The sequence below is a fragment of the Mercenaria mercenaria genome, chromosome 12, assembly GCF_021730395.1.
Source record: "Mercenaria mercenaria strain notata chromosome 12, MADL_Memer_1, whole genome shotgun sequence".
NCBI classification, from domain to species: Eukaryota; Metazoa; Mollusca; class Bivalvia; order Venerida; family Veneridae; genus Mercenaria; species Mercenaria mercenaria.
In genome coordinates, this window is record NC_069372.1 from 28,193,751 (window position 1) to 28,218,763 (window position 25,013).

General features: G+C 35.0%; 1 protein-coding gene across 2 annotated transcripts in view; it reads left to right on the top strand.

Moving 5' to 3' along the window:
- LOC123534101 (septin-5-like) overlaps positions 1-25,013 on the top strand; it is a 72,370-nt gene that overhangs the window by 14,953 nt on the left and 32,404 nt on the right. Inside the window, exons 1-2 of one of the 2 annotated variants that reach the window (XM_053519538.1) lie at positions 13,466-14,038; positions 18,501-19,923. The exons of the other annotated variant lie outside the window; for it this stretch is intronic. Of the exons in view, the coding sequence (XP_053375513.1) occupies positions 18,733-19,923 (1,191 nt within the window). The 5' untranslated portion in view covers positions 13,466-14,038; positions 18,501-18,732. Of the gene's footprint in view, positions 1-13,465; positions 14,039-18,500; positions 19,924-25,013 lie in introns of those variants that run through there. 2 annotated transcript variants of the gene reach the window in all.

Consider the following 25,013-nt stretch of genomic DNA (forward strand, 5'->3'; position numbering starts at 1 on the left):
AAGTTGGGAGGGACATCAGAATACTTGTTGGAAAGTCACCATATGACTAAAATTGAGTTAAGGTTTAGCAGTATATCACAAAACAACAGATTTTTTTAGTAAATGAACAGCATCTTGACACACAACTTATCTTTCCAATATACGTTTTACTGTTCTGTCCCACAGAGTTGGATACTTAAAATATTCTTAATGACTTGTCCCCCTTTAAATAAGAATGTCATTTGTAAAGAAATAAATGTAAACAATAGTCAAAAACGATGTTTTACCTAGTTATGTAAAGTTTAAACACTCGCACGATGTTGCAAATGCATCAAAACGAAGACATGTAACAGCTTTTTAAAAATGGTGAGTTTTTAAAGCCGCTCAACTGTCCAGAAGTGTGGCCCCTTCATGCTGTCCCTTTTTGGAGTTCGATACATGTATCAGTAAACTGACAATGGTTTTGTAGAATAATATAAATATTTTATACGCTGTTAAATTTTCATGTAAAACAATGCTTTCTTTCTATGATTTGATGACGTTCGAACTTTTTTCTCCGAAACATGGACCTATACCTTAAAAGCCAGCAAAACAAAAAAAAGTCTGTTGTTAATAGTGTTAATTATATTTTGAATGTGTATTTCAGGTGAGCAATATAGGGTAATCTTTGCACTCTTGTATTTGAAAATTCATTTCAAGACTTAAGTTGTTATGGTGGAGAAAATTTCAGCACCCATAGAAATTGAAAGAACATGAGGTAATCAATGAATTCAGACAAAAACAGGGACAGTTAGACATAACTGCAAGAACTGATCAATAAGTCTGTGGATTTAGGTATTATAAATCATTATAATATGGCAAGACAAAACAGATAGAAGTTTTCATGCAAGTGAAATTAATTGACTTCATTTAAAATAAATGAGATGACTTGAGAAGAAGTTATTGGACAGGATTTTTTTTACATTAGCGTTATTAGTAAATGGTAGCTAGTAATCGGTACAGGATAGGGAAAATCAATGGTCGGGATGTAGGTTAGAGACACAAATTCACATTAGGAAGTCTCAAGTGTATGTATGTTATAGATTGTAACTGGTTTGCTTTAAGGACATGTTAAATAAATGATTTGGTTATCAAAGTACTGTTTGAACAAGTCTTTTGTAATTACACACTTCCCGATTTTCAAGGAATTTTTTTTTAAATACATTTTAGAGCTAGGAACCAAAATTTAGGTAAATAATTACTAACTTATAATTTTGACTGCAGATAAATCTCATTATACATAGGGACCAAGTAAGTTTTTCTGTCTTCAACAAATTTTATCAGGAACAATGATCAATTACTAACTAGAATGTGCTTATGATTATTAGATAAATTCTATAGCAATGGTTTTAGCAATGATTTTACCTATCTCGAAAAGGAAATAATTATATGAAAAATGTATACATACTGACATTCAACAGTGAAAAATATATATGTGGAAAAAGTGTAATAATAGCTGAAAAAGGAGTAAATAGACAGGGGATAAATTAACCTGAGTGGGAAGTGTTCTTGGTGAAAAACATTAGAAGTTTAATTAGACAGTTACCCAGGCCAGTGGTCAAGGAATTCGCAGAACTCCAAGCTTGTTAAGTATGCAGATGAAAAAAAAGGTAATATATAGGTGTCCAGTGGTCTATGAATGAAAAATTGTAAACATGTATATCTGTTCTTGAATGTCTCTGTTTTAATAGTTGTTGGAAGTTTCTCATTCCTGTTCACATGGATGATAAGGAAGTATCCTCTATTATGTTGTTGTTGTTTTTTTCTGTTATATTTGAAAGGGACTGAATTTTTAACTTCCTGGTCTTGAAGGAGGAAGCTAACATTTTCTGCTCTTGGAGCTTGCATTGAACTGTATCGGGTTTTGATGTAAATATATTATTTTAACCATTTAAGATAGGAATGTACTTTAATCTGTTAAAGATGTTATTAAAGAAAAGTTGCAGGTAATTCAAAAAGAGTGCAATTATTATTTGAGAACAAGATTCAGGAAGCGGTTCTCTGGAAGCTGTTCCATATGTGTAGGGTCATTTGCAAGTGATTATCTGGTACATTGTGCTTGCCAGGGTGGAAGATGTTATTATAAAGAGCCCCCCTTGTTTTAGTAATTATAGTTTTAGTACTTATGTTACCGTAGTTCTTTCAAAACATGTTAGAGATTGGTACTTTTGTGGTATAGCTATAGCTTGCAACTGTTACATTGCTATAGCTTTTAAATTGGATATATTACATTGCTTTAGCTTGCAAATGGGATATGTTACATTGCTCGAGCAATGCTATCATGCTGTTGTCTGAAACTGGATTATTGGAAGTGGAATGTTGGAGTATGTAAAATTGTTGCAGCTTATTAAATTGCTCCATGACATAACTGGAGTTTGTTATATTGCTGCAGACTATAACTGGAATATGTTGTATTACTGCAGACTATAATCAGGGTATGTTGTATTGCTGCAGACTATAACCAGAGTATGTTGTATTGCTGCAGACTATACATGTAAGTGGAATATGTTGTATTGCTGCAGATTTTAACTGGAGTATGTTGTATTGCTGCAGACTTTTACTGGAGTATGTTGTATTACTGCAGACTTTTAAAGGAGTATGTTGTATTGCTGCAGACTATAAATGGAATATGTTGTATTGCTGCAGACTATAATTTGAATATGTTGTATTACTGCAGACTATAATCAGGGTATGTTGTATTGCTGCAGACTATAAACCAGAGTATGTTGTATTGCTGCAGACTTTTACAGGAGTATGTTGTATTGCTGCAGACTATAACCGGAATATGTTGTATTGCTGCAGACTATGAGTGGCATATGTTGTATTGCTGCAGATTTTAACCAGAGTATGTTGTATTGCTGCAGATTTTAACTGGAATATGTTGTATTGCTGCAGACTGTAACTGGAGTATTTTGTATTGCTGCAACTATAACTGGAATATGTTGTATTGCTGCAGACTATTACTGGAGTATGATGTATTGCTGCTGACTATAACTGGAATACGGTATGTTGTATTGCTACAGACTATAACTGGAATATGTTGTATTGCTGAAGATTTTAACTGGAGTATGTTATATTGCTACAGACTATATCTGGGTTATGTTGTATTGCTGCACAATACAACTGGAGTATGTTGTATTGATGTAGACTATAAATTGAGTATATTATGTTGATAATGACTATAACTGGAGAATGTTATATTGATGTTGATTATAACTTATAGCTGGAGAATGTTATTTTGATGTAGACTATAAATCGAGTATATTATGTTGATGTTGACAATAACTGGAAAATGTTATATAATATTGATGTTGACTATAACTCGAGTATATTATGTTGATGTTGACAACAACTAAAGTATGTTATGTTGAAGTATATTATATTGATGTTGGCTATAACCGAATACCATTTAAAAATGAAGACTACAACTGGAGACAGTTATATTGATGTACACTATAACAGAAGTGTATTATATCAATATTGACTATAACTGGAGTTATATGTTATATACAAATAGAGTACACTGCTATAGCTTATAAATTATGTGGAGTTTGTTATATTGCTATAGCCTAAATGTTAAGTTTGTTACATTGTTACAGCTTGTACTTGGAGTTTGTTACATTGCTATAGCTTATACTTGTAGTATGTTACATTGCTATAGCTTATACTTGTAGTATGTTACATTGCTATAGCTTATACTTGTAGCATGTTACATTGCTATAGCTTATACTTGCAGTTTGTTATATTATAGAGATAGTTAATGCTAGATGGAGTAATTTTTCCTAAAACTATAAAATTTTACTAGATTAGCTATATACATAAGTGACTAATGTTTTAGTCCTGTATATTTACATATTGAATATGCATCTTAGGAATATTATGGTACCATATTGACAAGAACAATATGCTACAGAATTATGGACTGGTTCATAAAAATCTCATTGGAAATAAACAAAAGTGCAAGATTATTACACTGTTTGAAAATAAACATCAGCCAGCCATAGGCATATCAGTTCTGAAGGGATGTTTCCAGCAATTATAGTGAGTAAATTATTTCATACATAATTACATAAAGAGCTTAAGTTGTCTTTTTTGTTTTATTTATTTCCGTTGAGATAACTTTTTGAGTTTTAAAAGATTTGGTAAAAAATAAATTGTATAGAAAGTGGTTAATTAATTAAGGCTTAATCATATAGAAGAAGAACTTCATTACTATATATTTACATTTGCTCAATTCTTTTCCATTTAAAATTATGTTTATTTTGTATAAATAGCAAAGGAAAGGTGCCAAAGTTCCGACAACACTGCTTAGTAATAACAGACCTTTGTTTTGATGCTGTCCACATATAGTCTATGAGAATGTTCCTTAGATGCATCGCAGTTGTTCCATCTGATGAACACAATGACTTTAATGTTAAATGCAACAAAATGTATGCAATTTATAATATAACCATGTTTACAGATGGAAAGGAAATATAATATAAATATAAGAAATGAACTAATTTTTTTGGAGTTCATGCGAAATGAACGACAGAATAGGATCGGCAAATTAAGCATGAGTCGCTAATGTGATTCATAGATTTGGCGATCCTATTCTGTGGTTCATTTCCCTTGAACACCGAAAAAAATGATTTCATTTCTTAAGTAGATAAATTGTAGATTGATTAGTTAAACTACCTTACATTGCAGTAAACAGATGATGTGAAACAAGCCTGGTTTATTATGTTATAATGTAGAACTTGAAGTTGTTTGATCGGTTAAACTATAATAGCTGATGTGATAAAGGCCTGGTTTATTATGTTATAATGTAGAACTTGAAGTTGTTTGATTGGTTAAACTATAATAGCTGATGTGATAAAGGCCTGGTTTATTATGTTATAATGTAGAACTTGAAGTTGTTTGATTGGTTAAACTATAATAGCTGATGTGATAAAGGCCTGGTTTATTATGTTATAATGTAGAACTTGAAGTTGTTTGATTGGTTAAACTATAATAGCTGATGTGATAAAGGCCTGGTTTATTATGTTATAATGTAGAACTTGAAGTTGTTTGATTGGTTAAACTATAATAGCTGATGTGATAAAGGCCTGGTTTATTATGTTATAATGTAGAATTTAAAGTTGTTTGATTGGTTAAATTACCTTACATTGGTTAATTATGATTTAACTATTCACAATGCAGTCACTGCTCACTGTTTATAGTCAATGTACAATACATATGCTGCAGTCACTGCTCACTGTTTATAGTCAATGTACAATACATATGCTGCAGTCACTGCTCACTGTTTATAGTCAATGTACAATACATATGCTGCAGTCACTGCCCACTGTTTATAGTCAATGTACAATACATATGCTGCAGTCTTTGCCCACTGTTTGTAGTCAATGTACAATACGTATGTTGCATTCACTGCCCACTGTTTATAGTCAGTGTACAATACATATGCTGCAGTCACTGCCCACTGTTTATAGTCAATGTACAATACATATGCTGCAGTCACTGCCCACTGTTTATAGTCAATGTACAAAACATATGCTGCAGTCACTGCCCACTGTTTATAGTCAATGTACAAAACATATGCTGCAGTCACTGCCCATTGTTTATAGTCAATGTACAATACATATGCTGCAGGTCATTGCCCTCTGTTTATAGTCAATGTACAATATATATGCTGCAGTCACTGCCAATTGTTTATAGTCAATGTACAATACATATGCTGAAGTCATTGCCCACTGTTTATAGTCAATGTACAGTATACAGCAGTCATTGCTCACTGTTTATGGTCAATACATATGCTGCAGTCACTGCCTACTGTTTATGGTCAATGTACAATACATATGTTGCAGTCACTGCCCACTGTTTATAGTTGCTGCAGTCACTGTTTATGGTCAATGTACAGTACATATGTTGCAGTCACTGCCCACTGTTTATAGTTGCTGCAGTCACTGTCCACTGTTTATGGTCAATGTACAATACATATGCCGCATTCACTGCCCACTGTTTATAGTCAATGTTCAATACATATGCTGCAGTCACTGCCCACTGTTTATAGTCAATGTACAAAACATATGCTGCAGGCATTGGCCACTGTTTATGGTCAATGTACAATACGTATGCTGCAATCATTGCCCACTGTTTATAGTCAATGTACAATACATATTTTGCAGGTCATTGCCCACTGTTTATATTCATTGTACAATACATATGCTGCAGTCACTGCCCATTGTTTATAGTCAATGTACAATACATATGCTGCAGTCATTGCTCATTGTTTATAGTCAATGCACAATACATATGCTGCAGTCACTGTCCACTGTTTATAGTCAATGTACAATACATAAACTGCAGTATACTTACACAGTATGCCAGCTGGAGTTTATTGTCAGTGTTGATTGCTTGCCTGCTGGAGTTAATTATGTCTCCCCCAGGAGACATATTGTTTTTGCCCTGTCCGTCCATCCGTCCGTCCGTCCTTCCGTCCGTCCGTCCGTCCTTACGTCACACTTCATTTCCGAGCAATAACTGGAGAACCATTTGATCTAGAACCTTCAAACTTCATAGGGTTGTAGGGCTGCTGGAGTAGACGACCCCTATTGTTTTTGGGGTCACTCCTTCAAAGGTCAAGGTCACAGGGGCCTGAACATTGAAAACCATTTCCGATCAATAACTAGAGAACCACTTGACCCAGAATGTTGAAACTTCATAGGATGATTGGTCATGAAGAGTAGATGACCCCTATTGATTTTTGGGTTCACTCCATCAAAGGTCAAGGTCACAGGGGCCTGAACATTGAAAACCATTTCCGATCAATAACTAGAGAACCACTTGACCCAGAATGTTGAAACTTCATAGGATGATTGTACATGCAAAGTAGATGACCCCTATCGATTTTGGGGTCACTCCATTAAAGGTCAAGGTCACGGGCCTGAACATTGAAAACCATTTCCGGTCAGTAACTTGAGAACCACTTGACCCAGAATGTTGAAACTTAATAGGATGATTGGTCATGCAGAGTAGATGACCCCTAACGATTTTGGGGTCACTCTGTTAAAGGTCAAGGTCACAGGGGCCTGAACATTGAAAACCATTTCCGGTCAGTAACTTGAGAACCACTTGACCCAGAATGATGAAACTTCATAGGATGATTGGTCATGCAGAGTAGATGACCCCTAACGATTTTAGGGTCACTCTGTTAAAGGTCAAGGCCACAGGGGCCTGAATATGGAAAACCATTTCCAATCAATAACTTGAGAACCTCTTGACCCAGAATGTTGAAACTTCATAGGATGATTGTTCATGCAGAGTAAATGACCCCTATTGTTTTTATGGTCACTCCGTTAAAGGTCAAGGTCACAGAGGCCTGAACATTGATAACCAGTTCCGATCAATAACTTGAGAACCACTTGACCCAGAATGTTGAAACTTCATAGGATGATTGAACATGCAGAGTAGATGACCCCTATTGATTTTGGGGTCAGTTTGTTAAAGGTCAAGGTCACAGTGGCCTGTTCATGTAAAATAATTTTTTGGAAATAACTTGAGAACCACTTGACCTACAATGTTGAAACTTAATAGGATGATTGGACATGCAGAGTAGATGACCCCTATTTATTTTGAGGTCACTTGATCAAAGGTCAAGGTCACAGGAGCCTGACCAGTGACTTGAGAACCACTAGGCCAAGAGTGTTGAAATTTAGCGGGATGACTGGACATGCCAAGTAGATGATCCCTATTGCAGCCAACCATCAGTGTCTCTTTGACTTTTGCTCCTGACCCCTATTGACTTCTTGCCTATAGGACTTTGCATTGGGGGAGACATGCGCTTTTTTACAAAAGCATTTTCTTGTTTTAGTTTAGTTTTTATTCGAGTGAGATACTGTTCACCGATGATATGACTCAGTGTTAATAAAAACATTTTCATCCGACATTCATACAAAACAGTTATAACCAAAAAATCACCGGGTTACTTAGATTTACAGCATCGGCTTGAATTTTTAAAAACGACTTTTTACAGAATTCTGTAATGAAACAATAACCACTGTATGGTAAATGATATAACTAAGAAAATGAATGGTCATATATCAATGCTTTTTATCTAGAAACAAGAAAATTATAGACACCTTTCGAATCACTCAACAGCATTCAGGTAGACAAAATCTTTCCCACTTCTTCTTTATTATGTCTCCCCCCCCCCCCCCCCCCCCCCCCCCCCCCCCCCCCCCCCCCGCTGGGGGAGACATATTGTTTTTGCCCTGTCCGTCCATCCATCCGCCCGCCCGTACGTCACACTTCATTTCCGAGCAATAACTGGAGAACCATTTGAGCTAGGTAGGACCTTCAATCCCAATTGATTTTGGGGTCATTCCGTCAAAGGTCAAGGTCACAGGGGCCTGAACATTGAAAACCATTTCCGATCAATAACTTGAGAACCACTTGACCAAGAATGTTGAAATTTCATAGGATGAGTGTGCATGCAAAGTAGATGACCTCTATCGATTTTGGGGTCACTCCATGAAAGGTCAAGGTCACAGGGGCCTGAACATTGAAAACCATTTCTGGTCAGTAACTTGAGAACCACTTGACCCAGAGTGTTGAAACTTAATAGGATGATTGGTCATGCAGAGTAGATGACCCCTAACGATTTTAGGGTCACTCTGTTAAAGGTCAAGGTCACAGGGGCCCGAACATTGAAAAACATTTCTGGTCAGTAACTTGAGAACCAAATTTGACCCAGAATGATGAAACTTCATAGGATGATTGGTCATGCAGAGTAGATGACCCCTAATGATTTTGGGGTCACTCTGTTAAAGGTCAAGGTCACAGGGGCCTGAACATGGAAAACCATTTCCAATCGATAACTTGAGAACCTCTCGACCCAGAATGTTGAAACTTCATAGGATGATTGCTCATGCAGAGTAAATGACCCCTATTGTTTTTGGAGTCACTCCGTTAAAGGTCAAGGTCACAGGGGCCTGAACATTGATAACCAGTTCCGATCAATAACTTGAGAACCACTTAACCCAGAATGTTGAAACTTCATAGGATGATTGAACATGCAGAGTAGATGACCCTATTGATTTTGGCGTCAGTCTATTAAAGGTCAAGGTCACAGGGGCCTGTTCATGTAAAATCATTTTTTGGAAATAACTTGAGAACCACTTGACCTACAATGTTGAAACTTAATAGGATGATTGGACATGCGGAGTAGATGACCCCTATTTATTTTGAGGTCACTTGATCAAAGGTCAAGGTCACAGGAGCCTCAACAGTGACTTGAGAACCACTAGGCCAAGACTGTTGAAATTTAGCGGGATGACTGGACATGCCAAGTAGATGATCCCTATTGCAGCCAACCATCAGTGTCTATTTGACTTTCGCTCCTGACCCCTATTGACTTCTTGCCTATAGGACTTTGCATTGGGGGAGACATGCGCTTTTTTACAAAAGCATTTTCTAGTTCCCAGTGTTTCCTGTCAATGTACAATGTGCTTGCTGGTGTTTACAGTCTGTGTTCATTACTTGCCTACTGGGGTTAATTCCCATTATTTCCTGTCAATGTACAATGTGCTAGCTGGAGTTTACAGTCAGTGTTCATTACTTTCCTGCTGGAGTGAATTCCCAGTGTTTCCTGTCAATGTACAATGTGCCTGCTGGAGTTTACAGTCAATGCTCATTGCTTGCCTGCTGGAGTTAATTCCCAGTGTTTCCTGTCAATGTACAATGTACTTGCTGGTATTTACAGTCAGTGTTCATTACTTGCCTGCTGGAGTTAACTCCTATTGTTTCCTGTCAAGATACAATGCACTTGCTGGTATTTACAGTCAGTGTTCATTACTTGCCTGCTTGAGTTAACTCCCATTGTTTCCTGTCAAGATACAATGTACTTGCTGGAGTTTACAGTCAGTGTTCATTGCTTGCCTGCTAAAGTTAATTCCCAGTGTTTCCTGTCAATGTAAAATGTACTTGCAGGTGTTTACGGTCAGTGTTCATTACTTGCCTGCTGGAGTTAACTCCCATTGTTTCCTGTCAATGTACAATGCACTTGCTGGTATTTACAGTCAGTGTTCATTACTTGCCTGCTGGAGTTAACTCCCATTGTTTCCTGTCAAGATACAATGTACTTGCTGGAGTTTACAGTCAGTGTTCATTGCTTGCCTGCTGGAGTTAGTACCCATTGTTTCTTGTCAATGCACAATGTACTTGCTGGAGTTAACAGTCAGTGTTCATTGCTTGCCTGCTGGAGTTAGTACCCAGTGTTTCCTGTCAATGTACAATGTACTTGCTGGAGTTAACAGTCAGTGTTCATTGCTTGCCTGCTGGAGTTAATTCCCAGTGTTTCCTGTCAATGCACAATGTACTTGCTGGAGTTTACAGTCAGTGTTCATTGCTTGCCTGCTGGAGTTAACTCCCAGTGTTTCTTGTCAATGCACAATGTACTTGCTGGAGTTTACAGTCAGTGTTCATTGCTTGTCTGCTGGAGTTAGTACCCATTGTTTCTTGTCAATGCACAATGTACTTGCTGGAGTTAACAGTCAGTGTTCATTGCTTGCCTGCTGGAGTTAGTACCCATTGTTTCCTGTCAATGTACAATGTACTTGCTGGAGTTTACAGTCAGTGTTCATTGCTTGCCCGCTGGAGTTAACTCCCAGTGTTTCTTGTCAATGCACAATGTACTTGCTGGAGTTTACAGTCAGTGTTCATTGCTTGCCCGCTGGAGTTAACTCCCAGTGTTTCTTGTCAATGCACAATGTACTTGCTGGAGTTTACAGTCAGTGTTCATTGCTTGCCTGCTGGAGTTAACTCCCAGTGTTTCCTGTCAATGCACAATGTACTTGCTGGAGTTTACAGTCAGTGTTCATTGCTTGCCCGCTGGAGTTAATTCCCAGTGTTTCCTGTCAATGTACAATGTGCTTGCTGGAGTTTTTGGTCAGTGTTCATTGCTTGCCTGCTGGATTTAATTCCAATTGTTCTTTGTTGGTGTTATAGTCATTGAACAACAAACTTGCTGGTGTCAGGTTTTAATGTTCACAGTCAATATACAATACACTTGCTAGATTCACCTCTCATTGGTCGGGAAAAAAAACCCCAACACTATCTTAAAAAACTGTCTTTGTTTTACATTATATAGACTTTGTAAATACTTTAAGAAAGATGTATATGATTATATTTTCACTGATCTCCCCTTTTTATTTTTTTCTGTTTCATTAACTTTGCAACTACCAAATAATTTCTAAGAATGGTAATATATATTTTGATAAATGGCAAAGAAGGGAAATGAAACCTGCAAGAAAACTAATTCTACCTCAGGTTAACTATTGTCCTATTGAACTGCCTCTAGTTAAGGTATAGGTCCATGTTTCGAAGAAAAAAATTCGAATGTCATCAAATCATAGAAAGAAAGCATTGTTTTACATGAAAATATAACAGCATATAAAACATTTATATTATTGTACAAAACCATTGTCAATTTATTCATATATGTATTGAATTCTGGAAGGGGACTACATGAAGGGGCCACACTTCTGGACAGTCCAGCGCCTTTAAAAACTCACCATTTTTAAAAAGCTGTTACATGTCTTCGTTTTGATGCATTTGCAACATTGTGCCAGTGTTTAAACTTTACATAACTAGGTAAAACATCGTTTTGACAATTGTTTACATTTATTTCTTTACAAATGGCATTCTTATTTAAAGGGGGACAACTCATTTAGAATATTTTAGGTATCCAACTCCATGGGACAGAACAGTAAAACATGTATTGGACAGATAATTTGTGTGTTAAGATGCTGTTCATTCGCTAAAAAAATCAGTTGTTTTGTGATATACTGCTAAACCTTAATGCATGTGATTATTTATGATATAATTTGTATAACTGTGGCTCAACTAGTGGCTGAGGCTTTGTTCCTCTAGTTTCAAAATGGCAGAGAAAGGTAAGAAGCTCTTAATTGTTGTTAAAGACATATCCTGGATTGAACATTGGACAAGGCATCTTTTCATAAATTCACTTTTAAGTTACAAATAGCTTTACCATAGATACCTGTTTACAATGTGCAGTTTTTTCGACTTATAGAACCATCCCCAAATGGGTGCGTATTATACTCAAGTTTAGACAATTTTCCAACTTTAAAACAAGTTCATTTACTATTTTTTCTCCATTTTGGTAAAGGGAAACTACACTCTTTGCCAAAAAAAAAAACTGTCTTGTAATGTTCTGTAAAAGACCTTTTCAACAAAATGAATTTTATGTAAATTTAATTGTATTCTGGAGAAACTAATTGGGCTAAATATGGCTATATGGGTTAAAGATGATAAAAGTGATGCTTTTACGGTACTAAAACACTGTTAATGGTGGTAGAATTAAAAAAAATTCTATGTGTGGATATTGACTTTCATGTTTTGATGTGTCCTCACCGTTACATTTTTGAGCTGCTGTGCCGTCAGTTAGCATTTTAAGTCCCAAAAAAGTTCAAAATGTCAAACAAGAGGTTCTAAACTATGTAAAACCATGCAAAATTAAGAGTTCTTTTTGGAAATTTAATACTGGCCAATTTCACCTATGGGGGCATGGGACAGTAAATTTGAAAATTCCACAAATCTGTGTTGATACCAGTGTGAAAAAAAAATCATAACAAATCCAGTTTTGAGAAATTTGATGTAAGCATCGAGCGAATGTATTGCACATACTTAATAGAACTTCATCATGTGACATTTTCAGCCTGCCAATACCATTGTTTCTACGATAAAAACGAGAAACTCGGTTTCAGGACACTAAATTTTGAGGCAAAAATGGCCCAAAATGCACACCTTGCGGGACGTTTACCATATTATCTGCAAATGACTGACCTAAAACATTTGTATATTTTTAAAGCATGTGACCAGATAAAAATAATGGTGGGAAGAAAAGTGTCTCATAACTGTTTACTTTTCCCACAAATTTGAGTAGAATCTTGATAGATTGATGACCGTTTCCATGTTGTCTGACTTCCGTTTCCTCAGGTAAGATTTTAGACCTGGCCATCTACATGGAGCTAGGAAAATCGATTCGAGCATATATTTATTTTTCACAATATTTACTCAGGGAATTTTTAGTTCTATAAGAATCAAAAATAAGCAGTTGAATATAAATGCCATTAGGTACATCTACCTATTTTATTTAAGAAACGTACCCGAGCCACAATGCGAAATTGGCCCCTGCCTCTTTTAATGATTCTGTCACTTCTCCTATTTGTATTCTATGCCTCCCTGATCAGTCAGTTTTATTCACTAAAAAAGTCGGACAGAGTAATTTGTAGTACAAGATCTTTAAGAAAGAATATTTGTCTTTTAACACCTATTGTTGTTGTTCTATGATCTGTTAAATTAATTGACATATGTGTTTAACTTGATTGCATACAATAATATTGTTTGTTTAATTTGTGCCTTTTTTCATACAGGATATGATCAGTTATTGGAAATGAAAAATAAAATCTTCCCTCCCCTCTACTTTCAAAGTAAAATTTGGATGACAGTGCTGGAATTACTTTCTAAATGGACTACAGTTACTGTTTATTTCAAAGAAATTAGAAAATATTGACTTTCAAATAAATAAAACTTGATATTTAATGGTAACTAATATCATCCAAGTTGAAATAAGGTAAAATATGGTTGGACATACATATAAGGTCATATACAGTTGAACCCCAGGTGTACCCCCGAGGGCAGTACTTCAGACTGCATCATTATTATGTATCTATCTACATAGAAATCAAGAGATGTTTTACTAATTGTCACGGTGTATTGTTACCTACGTCTGACAGGTCCATTCTGTACCAGTTTGTTCACGGAGTGTTGTATGATCCGAAAGTTTGATTGATTCGGAGATTTATTTTCATGGTTTAAACATTTAGTGGATATATATATGTGCTTTTAATATTCGGATTAAATGAAAAAAAATTCGTAAACTTATAATTTATGACTGTAAATATAACTTTTAAGGAAAATTAGAAATGGAAAGTGAAAAATAGAAAATTGAAATAGGAATGTATGGACTTTACAAATTGGCAGTTTACAGCAATATTTGATATACCAAATGATATATTAGGACTCACATAAAGAAAGTGTAATACTGATAAATGGTTGAAACACATTTATAGGTAGCTTTTTCCTAATGAAAATATGAAAGTTTCTTTCTGTTCTAATTGCTTTATGAAATTATCAGTTTCCTTTATATTTCTAATGAAGTTGTTTTGAGTATATCCAGTAAACTATTTTACATAAATTATTTTACTTCAAGGAACATTCCTGTAAATAAACTTCCTAGGAATCGTAGACCTTCTTTGTTTTGAGTTTTTATTGACAGTAATTTCTAAATAAAAGTAATTTTCAGCTTGAGAAAAATTGATTGATATAAAATCTGGAAGAAAGCCGCTTTAATAAGCCAGCATGCTCCCTGATTAATGCCAGACTTCCTTTTCTTTGAGACTTTATCAGGTTCCTTGATAATCTGAAATGTGTTTCCTGTAATGATTGTTTTATGCTAATAATAAACTTTCAACTGTATATATACCGCCCATAATATGATGAATTTGATATTTATAGTTTATTTTCATTTTTAAATGAAATTAAAAACTCTCTTTTATTTGAAAAAAATTGGTTTGAATACATCCTTTTTCAAAATGGTTGTCATGCTGAGTATTTATTGGCTTGACTTCTAGTAAACCAGGATTTTATATAATTTTTACTTTACCTGTGTTAAGATTTTGAAATATGGTTTAATAAATACATACTTTGGTATTATGCTTTAAAGCTTCTCTTTGTTGATACGGGGGTAAAATACTAACTAGATTTTTTATCAGATGAATTTGCATTTTGTTTGTGAATACACTGAGGAAACTAGCTGCTGTTCATTTTCATATAAAAGTGATGTTGTATTCTTTATTTTATTTTTTGGGGGGTGGGGGGCATAATTTAAGGAAATTTTAACATTGCAGTAATGAAACTTATCATAAATATATTAAACTGCTTTTATTATATAAAGTACATTCTTACTTCTTAAAAATATGTAGGTATATGTATAGAATGACCCATTATACTGATTTGGAAGTCATCTGGTAAAAAGCCAAGGTAACAAGTGACCTTTGGACTAAAAAAGTTTCTTCCGCGTAAGAAGTGGATAAGTATCTGTCATTTCCATTTGGTTTTAGGAGTCAATAGGTTTTAGGAGATCATAGTCACACCTCTGCGAAAATCTGTTCTAGAAATCAGTACAGTTCTAGAACTGTTTCCGAACGTAACAGAACAGTACTAGAAGTGTTCCGTAACTCAGTTCTAGAACAATTGCTCTAGAACTGTTCTGGAACATTTTATTGTACAAATCAAGAACATTTGCAGAACAATATTTGGTTCTAAAAGTGTTCTTAAAATGTTCCAAAATAAATTCATGACCTATTCTGTGATTTACAAGTTCTACAAAATTAATGTTCCAGAACTTATTTGTAGAACATTTTTAGAACATTTCAAGGAAATATCAATTTCTTCAAATGTTCTACAAATGTTCTGAAACAAAATTCTAGAAGATTTTGTCAAATCAGGTTCTGCATATATTCTAGAAACGATCTGCAACAGAATTCCAGTACACTTTTAGAACTGTTAAGGGATTTATGTTCTTCAAATGTTCTATACAATAATTGTTACACAAAAATTTAGAAAAACCTGTATAACTTTAACTTCTGACCTGTTCATTCATTAAACATAAAACTTAGGTTTATTACCTTTTACAATAAATGAATAACTTCATGAACTTTTCATTAATGCTCATGAACATTAAATTCATTATGTCACATGATCAGTTTCCATTATTTTGTTGCATGCTGGGATTTTTTTTTGCACATGTGATTCAGCAACTTTTGAGAAGTTTGTGCAGCAAGTAAGAAGGAAATAACTATCATACTACAGTCAGGAATTGTTTAAAAGGAACATGAGTATACTGAAAATCAAATAAGTAATTATGGTGTTGTCATAAATCATTCATTTAAAAAAAAATAAAGTCCTTTTAAAATGTCACAAGTTTTCACGACCCTGAAGCAAAGCTAGTACATGCATCTGAATTTCAATCTTGAGATTAAGGTAACTTGACATGGACAACCAAGATGGCGTCACGATATTGGGGGTGGTCACATTATTTACTCGTATAGATGATATGCTGCTACAGAGGTCTAAAGATGCATTTTAATCATTTAATACACACGTATACAATTGTAAAAATGCATTTAATTTATAAAATTATAAAATCAAATGTTCTGAAACTCACCATGAAAACTAGTCAATTTTTGTGCACATTTTGCGGAAAAGTTATGCATCCAAACTGAAAATAATTTATATACTCATATCTTTAAATATGTCCTTCAGGTGCTCCACCTATGAACAAAAGAACTTATTCACTGAGTTTTATGCCATTTGCTCTGTAATTTGGTAAGTAAATTATAAATTTCAATATTTTGTTGCAAATAAATTGAGTAACAAGGGCTATGCAATTCCAAAATATGTTTTACGTAAAACTCACCCAGTCCTATGAAAAGAAAGTGAACCCAAACATAGCTGATTTGGGTATATTACATTGTGTTTATGACCCTTGCATGTTCAAATGCAGAAATCCTCATCTAAACTGGCTCTCTATTGTTTGGGAGACAACAGAAAAAGCAAGAAATGTACTTATCAATTACATTAAACATACATTAATTTAGTAGGCCTAAGACCCATGCTTTCCATGAGATTTCCATGCAAGTCAGTGAAGTTTTGAAATTGAGGGTTATTCAAACAGTAGCAAGCATATTTGAACTAGGACACAGATTGAAAATATTGTAAACGTTTTATAAAATTTAAATACAAACAATGTAGAATTACTAAGAAATGAACACAACACTCAAAACTCTAAATATATAGGATGTAAAGTCTCAGAAATAAGAACAAAAAAACTTACATGTACTGGAATTTTTTAATGACCCTCACACTGCAGACAGGTTTCAACTTTTTAGGGTGTAAAATATAGAAATTATACTAATTTACCCATTAAATTCCAGAGCAATAGCATGAAACTCAATAGATAAGTTCTTTTGTTCATAGGTGGAGCACCTGAAGGACATATTCAAAGATAGGAGGTTATAAATTATTTTCATTTTGGATATGTAACTTTTCCGCAAAATGTGCACAAAAAATGACTAGTTTTCATGATGAGTTTCAGAACATTTGATTTTATAATTTTATAAATTAAATGCATTTTTACAATTGTATATGTGTGTATTAAATGATTAAAATGCATCTTTAGACCTCTGTAGCAGCATATGGTCTACATGAGTAAAAAATGTGACCACCCCCAATTTCGTGACGCCATCTTGGTTGTCCATGTCAAGTTACCTTAAAGTAAATTATACATTGTTTAACTTGATGTTTTGTATTTTATACAGCAATTGTTTACTTCTTATTATGCTCCCAATCCCACTCTAGTTTACTGTTTTACTCAACATGTCATCCCCTGCGAAATAATCTGGAATAGTTCTAGAACTATACTAACATTGTTTTAGAATAAGTGCTCTAGAACAGTACTAGAACAATGCTCATTAGTTCTAGAACATTTAAAGAACAGTTCTATTACGTTAAATGAGACAAATCTGACCCTGGAATGTTCTAGAACTGTTCTCTTACTTTTTTTTATCAGTTGTTCTAGAACAGTTCTGGAACATTTCAGGGAAGATCTGTCCCATTTAACGTTGTAGAACTGTTCTAGAACAAATGGTCAGAACAGTTCTAGAACATCTGTCCCTGAAATGTTATAGAACTGTTCTAGAACAACTGATTAAAAAAAGGTAACAGAACAGTTCTAGAACATTCCAGGGACAGATTTGTCTCATTTAACATAATAGAACTGTTCTTTAAATGTTCTAGAACTAATGAGCGTTGTTCTAGTACTGTTCTAGAGCACTTATTCTAGAACAATGTTAGTATAGTTCTAGAACTTTTCCAGATTATTTCGCAGGGGCAGTGACGCCAATACTGAAAATTATTTCTGCTCAATAACTTAAAAAGATTGGGGCTACAGCTATCAAACTTTATTGGAAGATTACAATGTGGTGAGTTGATGACTGCTGCTATTTTAGTGGTCATAAAGTCAAAGGGCAAGGTCACACATGCCTTTACACCGGGGGGAAAAAGTTCACATCATAGACCTATAGCAGTATAATTGCATGTCGACAGTAGAAAGCTCCCTGTTGTTGTTTGCTGGCAAATTAGATCAAATGTCAAAGTATACTTTAAACTGAAATTTATGAACACAGCTCTCTCCAATATCAAACCCATCTTGAGGTGCAAATATGTTTTATAAGACAGCCTTTGTTTAAAATCTCTGTTCTTAAACAGTATAGATCATTCCACAACTTGATCAAATTAATATTAACAAATATAGTGTTGTAGTCAAATTGATACAAATTGTAATAAATTTTTCTAAACAGACAGGGAACATGATTTTTACACATATTGAAATATTTACAATTTAAAAAAAAACACACCTGCCTTAAGATTCAACAGTGTGATGGATTGGTGAAAAAAGAAATACGTTTAAAGAAAATAGAAGTCAGTGAACTAGATGTATTTACTGCCGTGAGTGTCTCATTTATTATGCAAATTATGTGAAAAGCTTGTCAGAAATGCAAAAAAAAAATTGAAAAGGGATGTAATATAAACATGAGTGAAAACACAAGGAACAGTAATTACCGCTCACCGCTAACGCGTAAAATTGGTGTTGGATTAACAAGGACAAATTTAAGCCCTAGATTACAAGATGCCTCTCAGAAGTCATTGAGAGATACGCCACTTCTGACACCAAATCGGTTGATAATATCTGGGTCATCTCTTGGGCCCAGTCGGACAAATAATGACCATTATTCAAGTGGATATAGTAGGCTTGGTGGATATAAGAATATAAGTGCACCAAATGTTGGCTCAGCCACTAAAGAAAATTCTGATGTGTTCACAAATGTAAAAAACAGTTCAGATCATAATCAAAATATTGAACAGCCTCTAAGGAAAAATTTATCACCTACAAACACTTCAGAGTTGATAAAAAATGAAGATGTTACAACTGGAGTAAGTGTTCAGAGGAGTCAGTCAGCTAATAGAGGGCTGTTTTATCATGGTAGGTCTTCCCAAACCGACACAGGTGTTGGACTGATAGATGGATACAAGGCATATAGACCAGCAGACTATATCACTCAAAAGAATACCGATTCTAATCTTGAAAGGTTAAACAGATCTACAAAAACAGTAAACTATGACATTGACCTTGAACAAGATGAAGATGATGCTGTGGTAGAAGTCAAAGACACTGTTGATGGAACAGAGACAATTCATTTAGAAATGACTGCTCCAAACTCACCAAGCCAAGATTCTGGTTACCATTCTCCAAGAATTGAGACAAATGTTGACTCTTTTAGTACATCAGTTCTAGGGTCAAGGTCACCAGTCAAGTCTGATGCAGTGAAGAGTTATTCACCTTGCTCGCCTGATCGGGATGACTCTGCATATGTGCCAACAAGGCCAGTAAGGTCAAAACATAGTGCTAAGAAACAGAGTATCAACCAATCAAAACAGTTGTCTCAGAATATTGACCAATCAAAAGAGTTGTATACTGCACCTGAACAAGCTCCATGGCAACAGGAAACAAAAATTTTAACATATGGTACTTCTATAACTGGAAAAGGTAATAGAGATGAAAGAGATGATACTGACTTGACCAAAGGAAAACAGGTAGATAGCTCGTTACCTGAAGATGGTGATCTAAGGTCAAGGTCATATGATGAGGCTGAAAGGGTGCCAGTGGCAAAACCAAGGACTCATAGAAGACTTACTAGGAGATCTATAAGCTTCAAACGTTTGGTAAGGAAATCTTTACATGTGTTGATATGACCAGCATAAGTTAACACTCACAAAAAAATCTACTTGATATTTGATTTTGCAGACTTATAGCTAAGAAAAATATATTGTATCTATATACACTTAGAATTGTGCTTTTTCCATAACATGCTTAGAATTGTGCTTTTTCAGTAACATGTTGTAGCCATTGCTAAAAGTTGCAGTGCTAGATTTTAAACTAATATGTACTTAAATCAAAGTTTAAATCATTAATAATCATTCTGAAGCATGTACAAAGTTTTTAACTGATCCCTTAATTATCAATTGTTTCCTTATATATTTTAATCCATAGAAAGTTAGAAAAAGGACGTTTTTATAACTGAATAACAACTTGCTGACTTGCTTGACTTTTTATGTTCTTAATACAAATTAAAAGATCACTCTAGTCTTGTTGAGCTAAAAGCAACTCTTGTTACTTTTGATCAAGATAAAAAATACAGGTTTGAAGTTAGTCTTGCCTGTGGCTACCTCATTTACATGATTCATTTAGTTTAAATTGGCTTGTCAAACTCTTTAATGGCTTAAATGAAACAATTAATTCATTATTCAATTTTTTACTCAAGAAAAAAAAAGGTGATGGTGTATTGCATTTCAAAGATAACTTTGATGGTGGGGTTTGTGGCTTTACCTATGAAATGCACAAAGCATGTCTTACAAACATTGTGCAGTCTCTTCTATATAGCTAACAACTTATTCTCCAGCCCCATTATTTGGAAAACATGCAGCCTGATTATTTGGAACTTGCATGATTTGAGTATAATATTATGTGTACATATGTATAAGGGACCTTTTTAAACCTGGTGGTTTTCAGTTCAAACCTACCTGTGACATTTTGATTATTTTTTCTCAGGCTCTAGGCTATAAATTCACCAATTTTATAGTCATGCAGTAAAAAAGTAGAATTATCTGTATTTAAAATGTCAAACATTTTATATGCATTCCAGTTATACCTATATAAAGTATCTACTGGACTATAATGATTTCTATGCATTTAAATCTTTGCAGTCCAAATTTGGATTTGAAAAGATAGTCTGATGGAGTTAGATTTCATCTCGTGCGAGCTTCTGCAGACAATGATAAACAAGGGGGCCTCCGTGGCCGAGTAGTTAAGGCTGCTGACTTCAAATCACTTGCCCCTCATCGCTGTGGGTTCGAGCCCTGGTCGGGGCTTTGAATTCTTCGTGTGAGGAAGCTTACGTAAGGTTGGTGGTTCCACCTAGGTGCCCGCTCGAGGTACACCTGGGGTCTTCCTCCACCATCAAAGCTGTAATGTCTCCATATGACCTATAATAGTGTCGGTGCGACGTTACACCCAACAAAATAAATAAATAACAATAATACACAAAAAACATGTATTATCCTCCACCACACTTAGCAGCAATGCATGGAGTGAGGGAGTGAGGGGTTAGGGTTGGGAGGGAGGGGTATTGTTTATATTAATCCTGTGATCAAACCTCACAGCAGTGCTTAGACTGGCATCAGTCATTAGAGTCATAAAATGTAAAGCACTGGCTATAAAATCAATCCTCTCTGATACCACTTTCTGAAAAAAATAACAATATCTCTTGCCTCTGTCTCTATAAGTCTGTTGAGAAGAGCCTAGAGAGAAAATGTTTTTCTGAGAAAATATCAGTGTCAGTATGTAGAAACTAGTATAATTACAGATTATTTGATCTCAACAGACTTTGTAAGTCTAAGAAGTGCTGAGAGGAAGGAAGGGGGATTGTTGACACTAGTCTGAGCAAAAGTCTGGTGGAGACTTATTTAGTTTTAGTAATCACCATAAATTTAGTATGAAGTAATACAGATTGTTTGAATTACTAAACTTTCCTAAATTATAAGTTTATGATGGGCAAGGCCTTTCATGCAGTCTATATTAAATATGTAAAATGATCTCCCTTGAGGCTTGCTATTAACATTTACTTGTTACAACTTTATTTTATTGCAAATTTACTGGAGCAAGGAGAGATGAAAATAAATAGGTATGTGGTATGTATAACAAAAACCATAAGTACTGAAATTGAAACTTTATCATGATGACCCTACTGTAAAGTTTGTATTTTATTCAAAGATCTATTTTATAGTTGTATGTTTATGATTTAATCTCAAGATGAAATTCACCTTAGTGTAAATGATGTTGTACAGTTATAAGATGGAGACATTTAGTTTTAGACTGCCATTTCTGAAGTTTTTATAAAAGGTGTTCAGTCAGTCCAATTTTTGACATGTCTCTCTGTTTTAAAGTGAAACTATTATTCCAGTTCTCAGAATGTTGAACCAGAAAGTTGAAGTAATCTTAGATATCAACAGAAATGAGTTTTGAATTCTAGATTTTCTGGATTTCAATTTTATCAGACTGGAAAAAAAGAGATGTTTGTTTGCAAAAGTTTAAAAAAGAAATGACAGTTTTACATGTTTATTACTTCCCTTTTGTCTGTCTTTGTTGATCAACTAAGATATGTTCAAACTTAATCTGAAGTAAAAAAATATATGGGTACAAAACTTATACTTAAGAGTAAATTATTTCAGTATCCTAGTTACTGTCATAGAAGAAAATTAATGTTTACGAAGATTGTCCTTAAAGGGAGATAATAAACGTTCAGTTCTGAACAGACTGTATCCTGTCCTGTAAAATGTTAGATAATTATAGCTCAAAAGTCCTGGATCTTTAAAGAATGTGAGACCTTGACTTATAAACATCAATCTGAAGACATTTCCCAGTCATCTTATCAAGCCTGTCCAGATGATTAATTCCTTATCAATATGATATATAACAAAATAATCAAGGTCTAAATGGACCTGTGACACAAAAATTGATCTGAAAATTGCTTGAGTTTTTTTAGTTTGTAGGGTGCATTCAATTAATCATTTTGCCCTGAAAATGATTGATTTTACAGTTATGAAATTTAAGGATTGTTTATATGTTATGTATTATGACCCTAACTGTGCTATGTATAAATCCTCACACGTCACACGATAACTCAAACAATAACATGTTTGATAATTATGATTTTTCTTCATTAAAATGTTTCAATACAGAAAATATTTTGGAATAACATTACAGTTTGTACTTAATTTCTATCATTGACAACCTTTTTGAGTTCAACTTTGTCTGTATGATCGTGGCAAGGTCCTCTCTCAAGTTTGTTCAAATGATTGCACTTGATAAATTTTAGGGGCTACCAGAGCTAAAAAGAAACAACAAAAAAACTTTTAACATATTCTTCTCATGTCAGAACCACTTGGTGGACCTGAAACTTTGTCTAAGATTGAAGATTCGTTTGATTGATTCTATGGGCTGCTAGAGCTAGATATAGAAAAAAACTTTAAATTTAACGCTGAATGGATCATCATCAAACTTGGTTTTTTATCATCCCAGTAAGGTCCTCCCTCCGATTTATTTAAATGGTTCTGATTGATTGATTTTATAGGCTGCCAAAGCCAAAAATAGAAAAACCTTTCAACGACTTCTCATGAACCACTTGATGCATGACCAAGAAACTTGGTCTGTAGCATCCAAGTAAGGTCCTTTCTTAGATTTGTTCATACAGATCCACTTGTCTGATATTAGGGGCTGCCCCAGCTAGAAATTGAAAAACCTTTCAATGACTATTTTTCTTGAACCGCCTGATGCATGACCACCAAACTTGGACTGTAGCATCCTAGTAAGGTTCTCTCAGTTTTGTTAGTATGGTATATTTTACATTGTAATTATGTCTCCCCCAGGAGACATATTGTTTTTGCCCTGTCCGTCCGTCCGTCCTTCCATCCTTCCGTCCGTCCATCCATCCGTACGTCACACTTCATTTCCGAGCAATAACTGGAGAACCATTTGACCTAGAACCTTCAAACTTCATAGGGTTGTAGGGCTGCTGAAGTAGACAACCCCTATTGTTTTTGGGGTCACTCCGTCAAAGGTCAAGGTCACAGGGGCCTGAACATTGAAAACCATTTCTGATCAATAACTAGAGAACCACTTGACCCAGAATATTGAAACTTCATAGGATGATTGGTCATGAAGAGTAGATGACCCCTATCGATTTTGGGGTCACTCCGTCAAAGGTCAAGGTCACAGGGGCCTGAACATTGAAAACCATTTCCGATCAATAACTAGAGAACCACTTGACCCAGAATGTTGAAACTTCATAGGATGATTGGTCATGAAGAGTAATTGACCCCTATTGATTTTGGGGTCACTCCATCAAAGGTCAAGGTCACAGGGGCCTGAACCTGGAAAACCATTTCCGATCAATAACTAGAGAACCACTTGACCCAGAATGTTGAAACTTCATAGGATGATTGTACATGCAAAGCAGATGACCCCTATCGATTTTGGGGTCACTCCATTCAAGGTCAAGGTCACAGGGGCCTGAACATTGAAAACCATTTCCGGTCAATAACTTGAGAACCACTTGACACAGAATGTTGAAACTTAAGAGGATGATTGATCATGCAGAGTAGATGACCCCTAACGATTTTGGGGTCACTCTTTGAAAGGTCAAGGTCACAGGGGCCCGAACATTGAAAACAATTTCCGGTCAGTAACTTGAGAACCACTTGACCCAGAATGATGAAACTTCATAGGATGATTGATCATGCAGAGTAGATGACCCCTAACGATTTTTGGGTCACTCTGTGAAAGGTCAAGGCCACAGGGGCCCAGACATTGAAGACCATTTCCGGTCAGTAACTTGAAAACCACTTGACCCAGAATGATGAAACTTCATAGGATGATTGGTCATGCAGAGTAGATGACCCCTAACAATTTTGGGGTCACTCTGTTAAAGGTCAAGGCCACAGGGGCCTGAACATGGAAAACCATTTCCAATCAATAACTTGAGAACCTCTCGACCCAGAATGTTGAAACTTCATAGGATGATTGTTCATGCAGAGTAAATGACCCCTATTGTTTTTGGGGTCACTCCGTTAAAGGTCAAGGTCACAGGGGCCTGAACATTGATAACCAGTTCCGATCAATAACTTGAGAACCACTTGACCCAGAATGTTGAAACTTGTAAGGATGATTGAACATGCAGAGTAGATGACCCCTATTG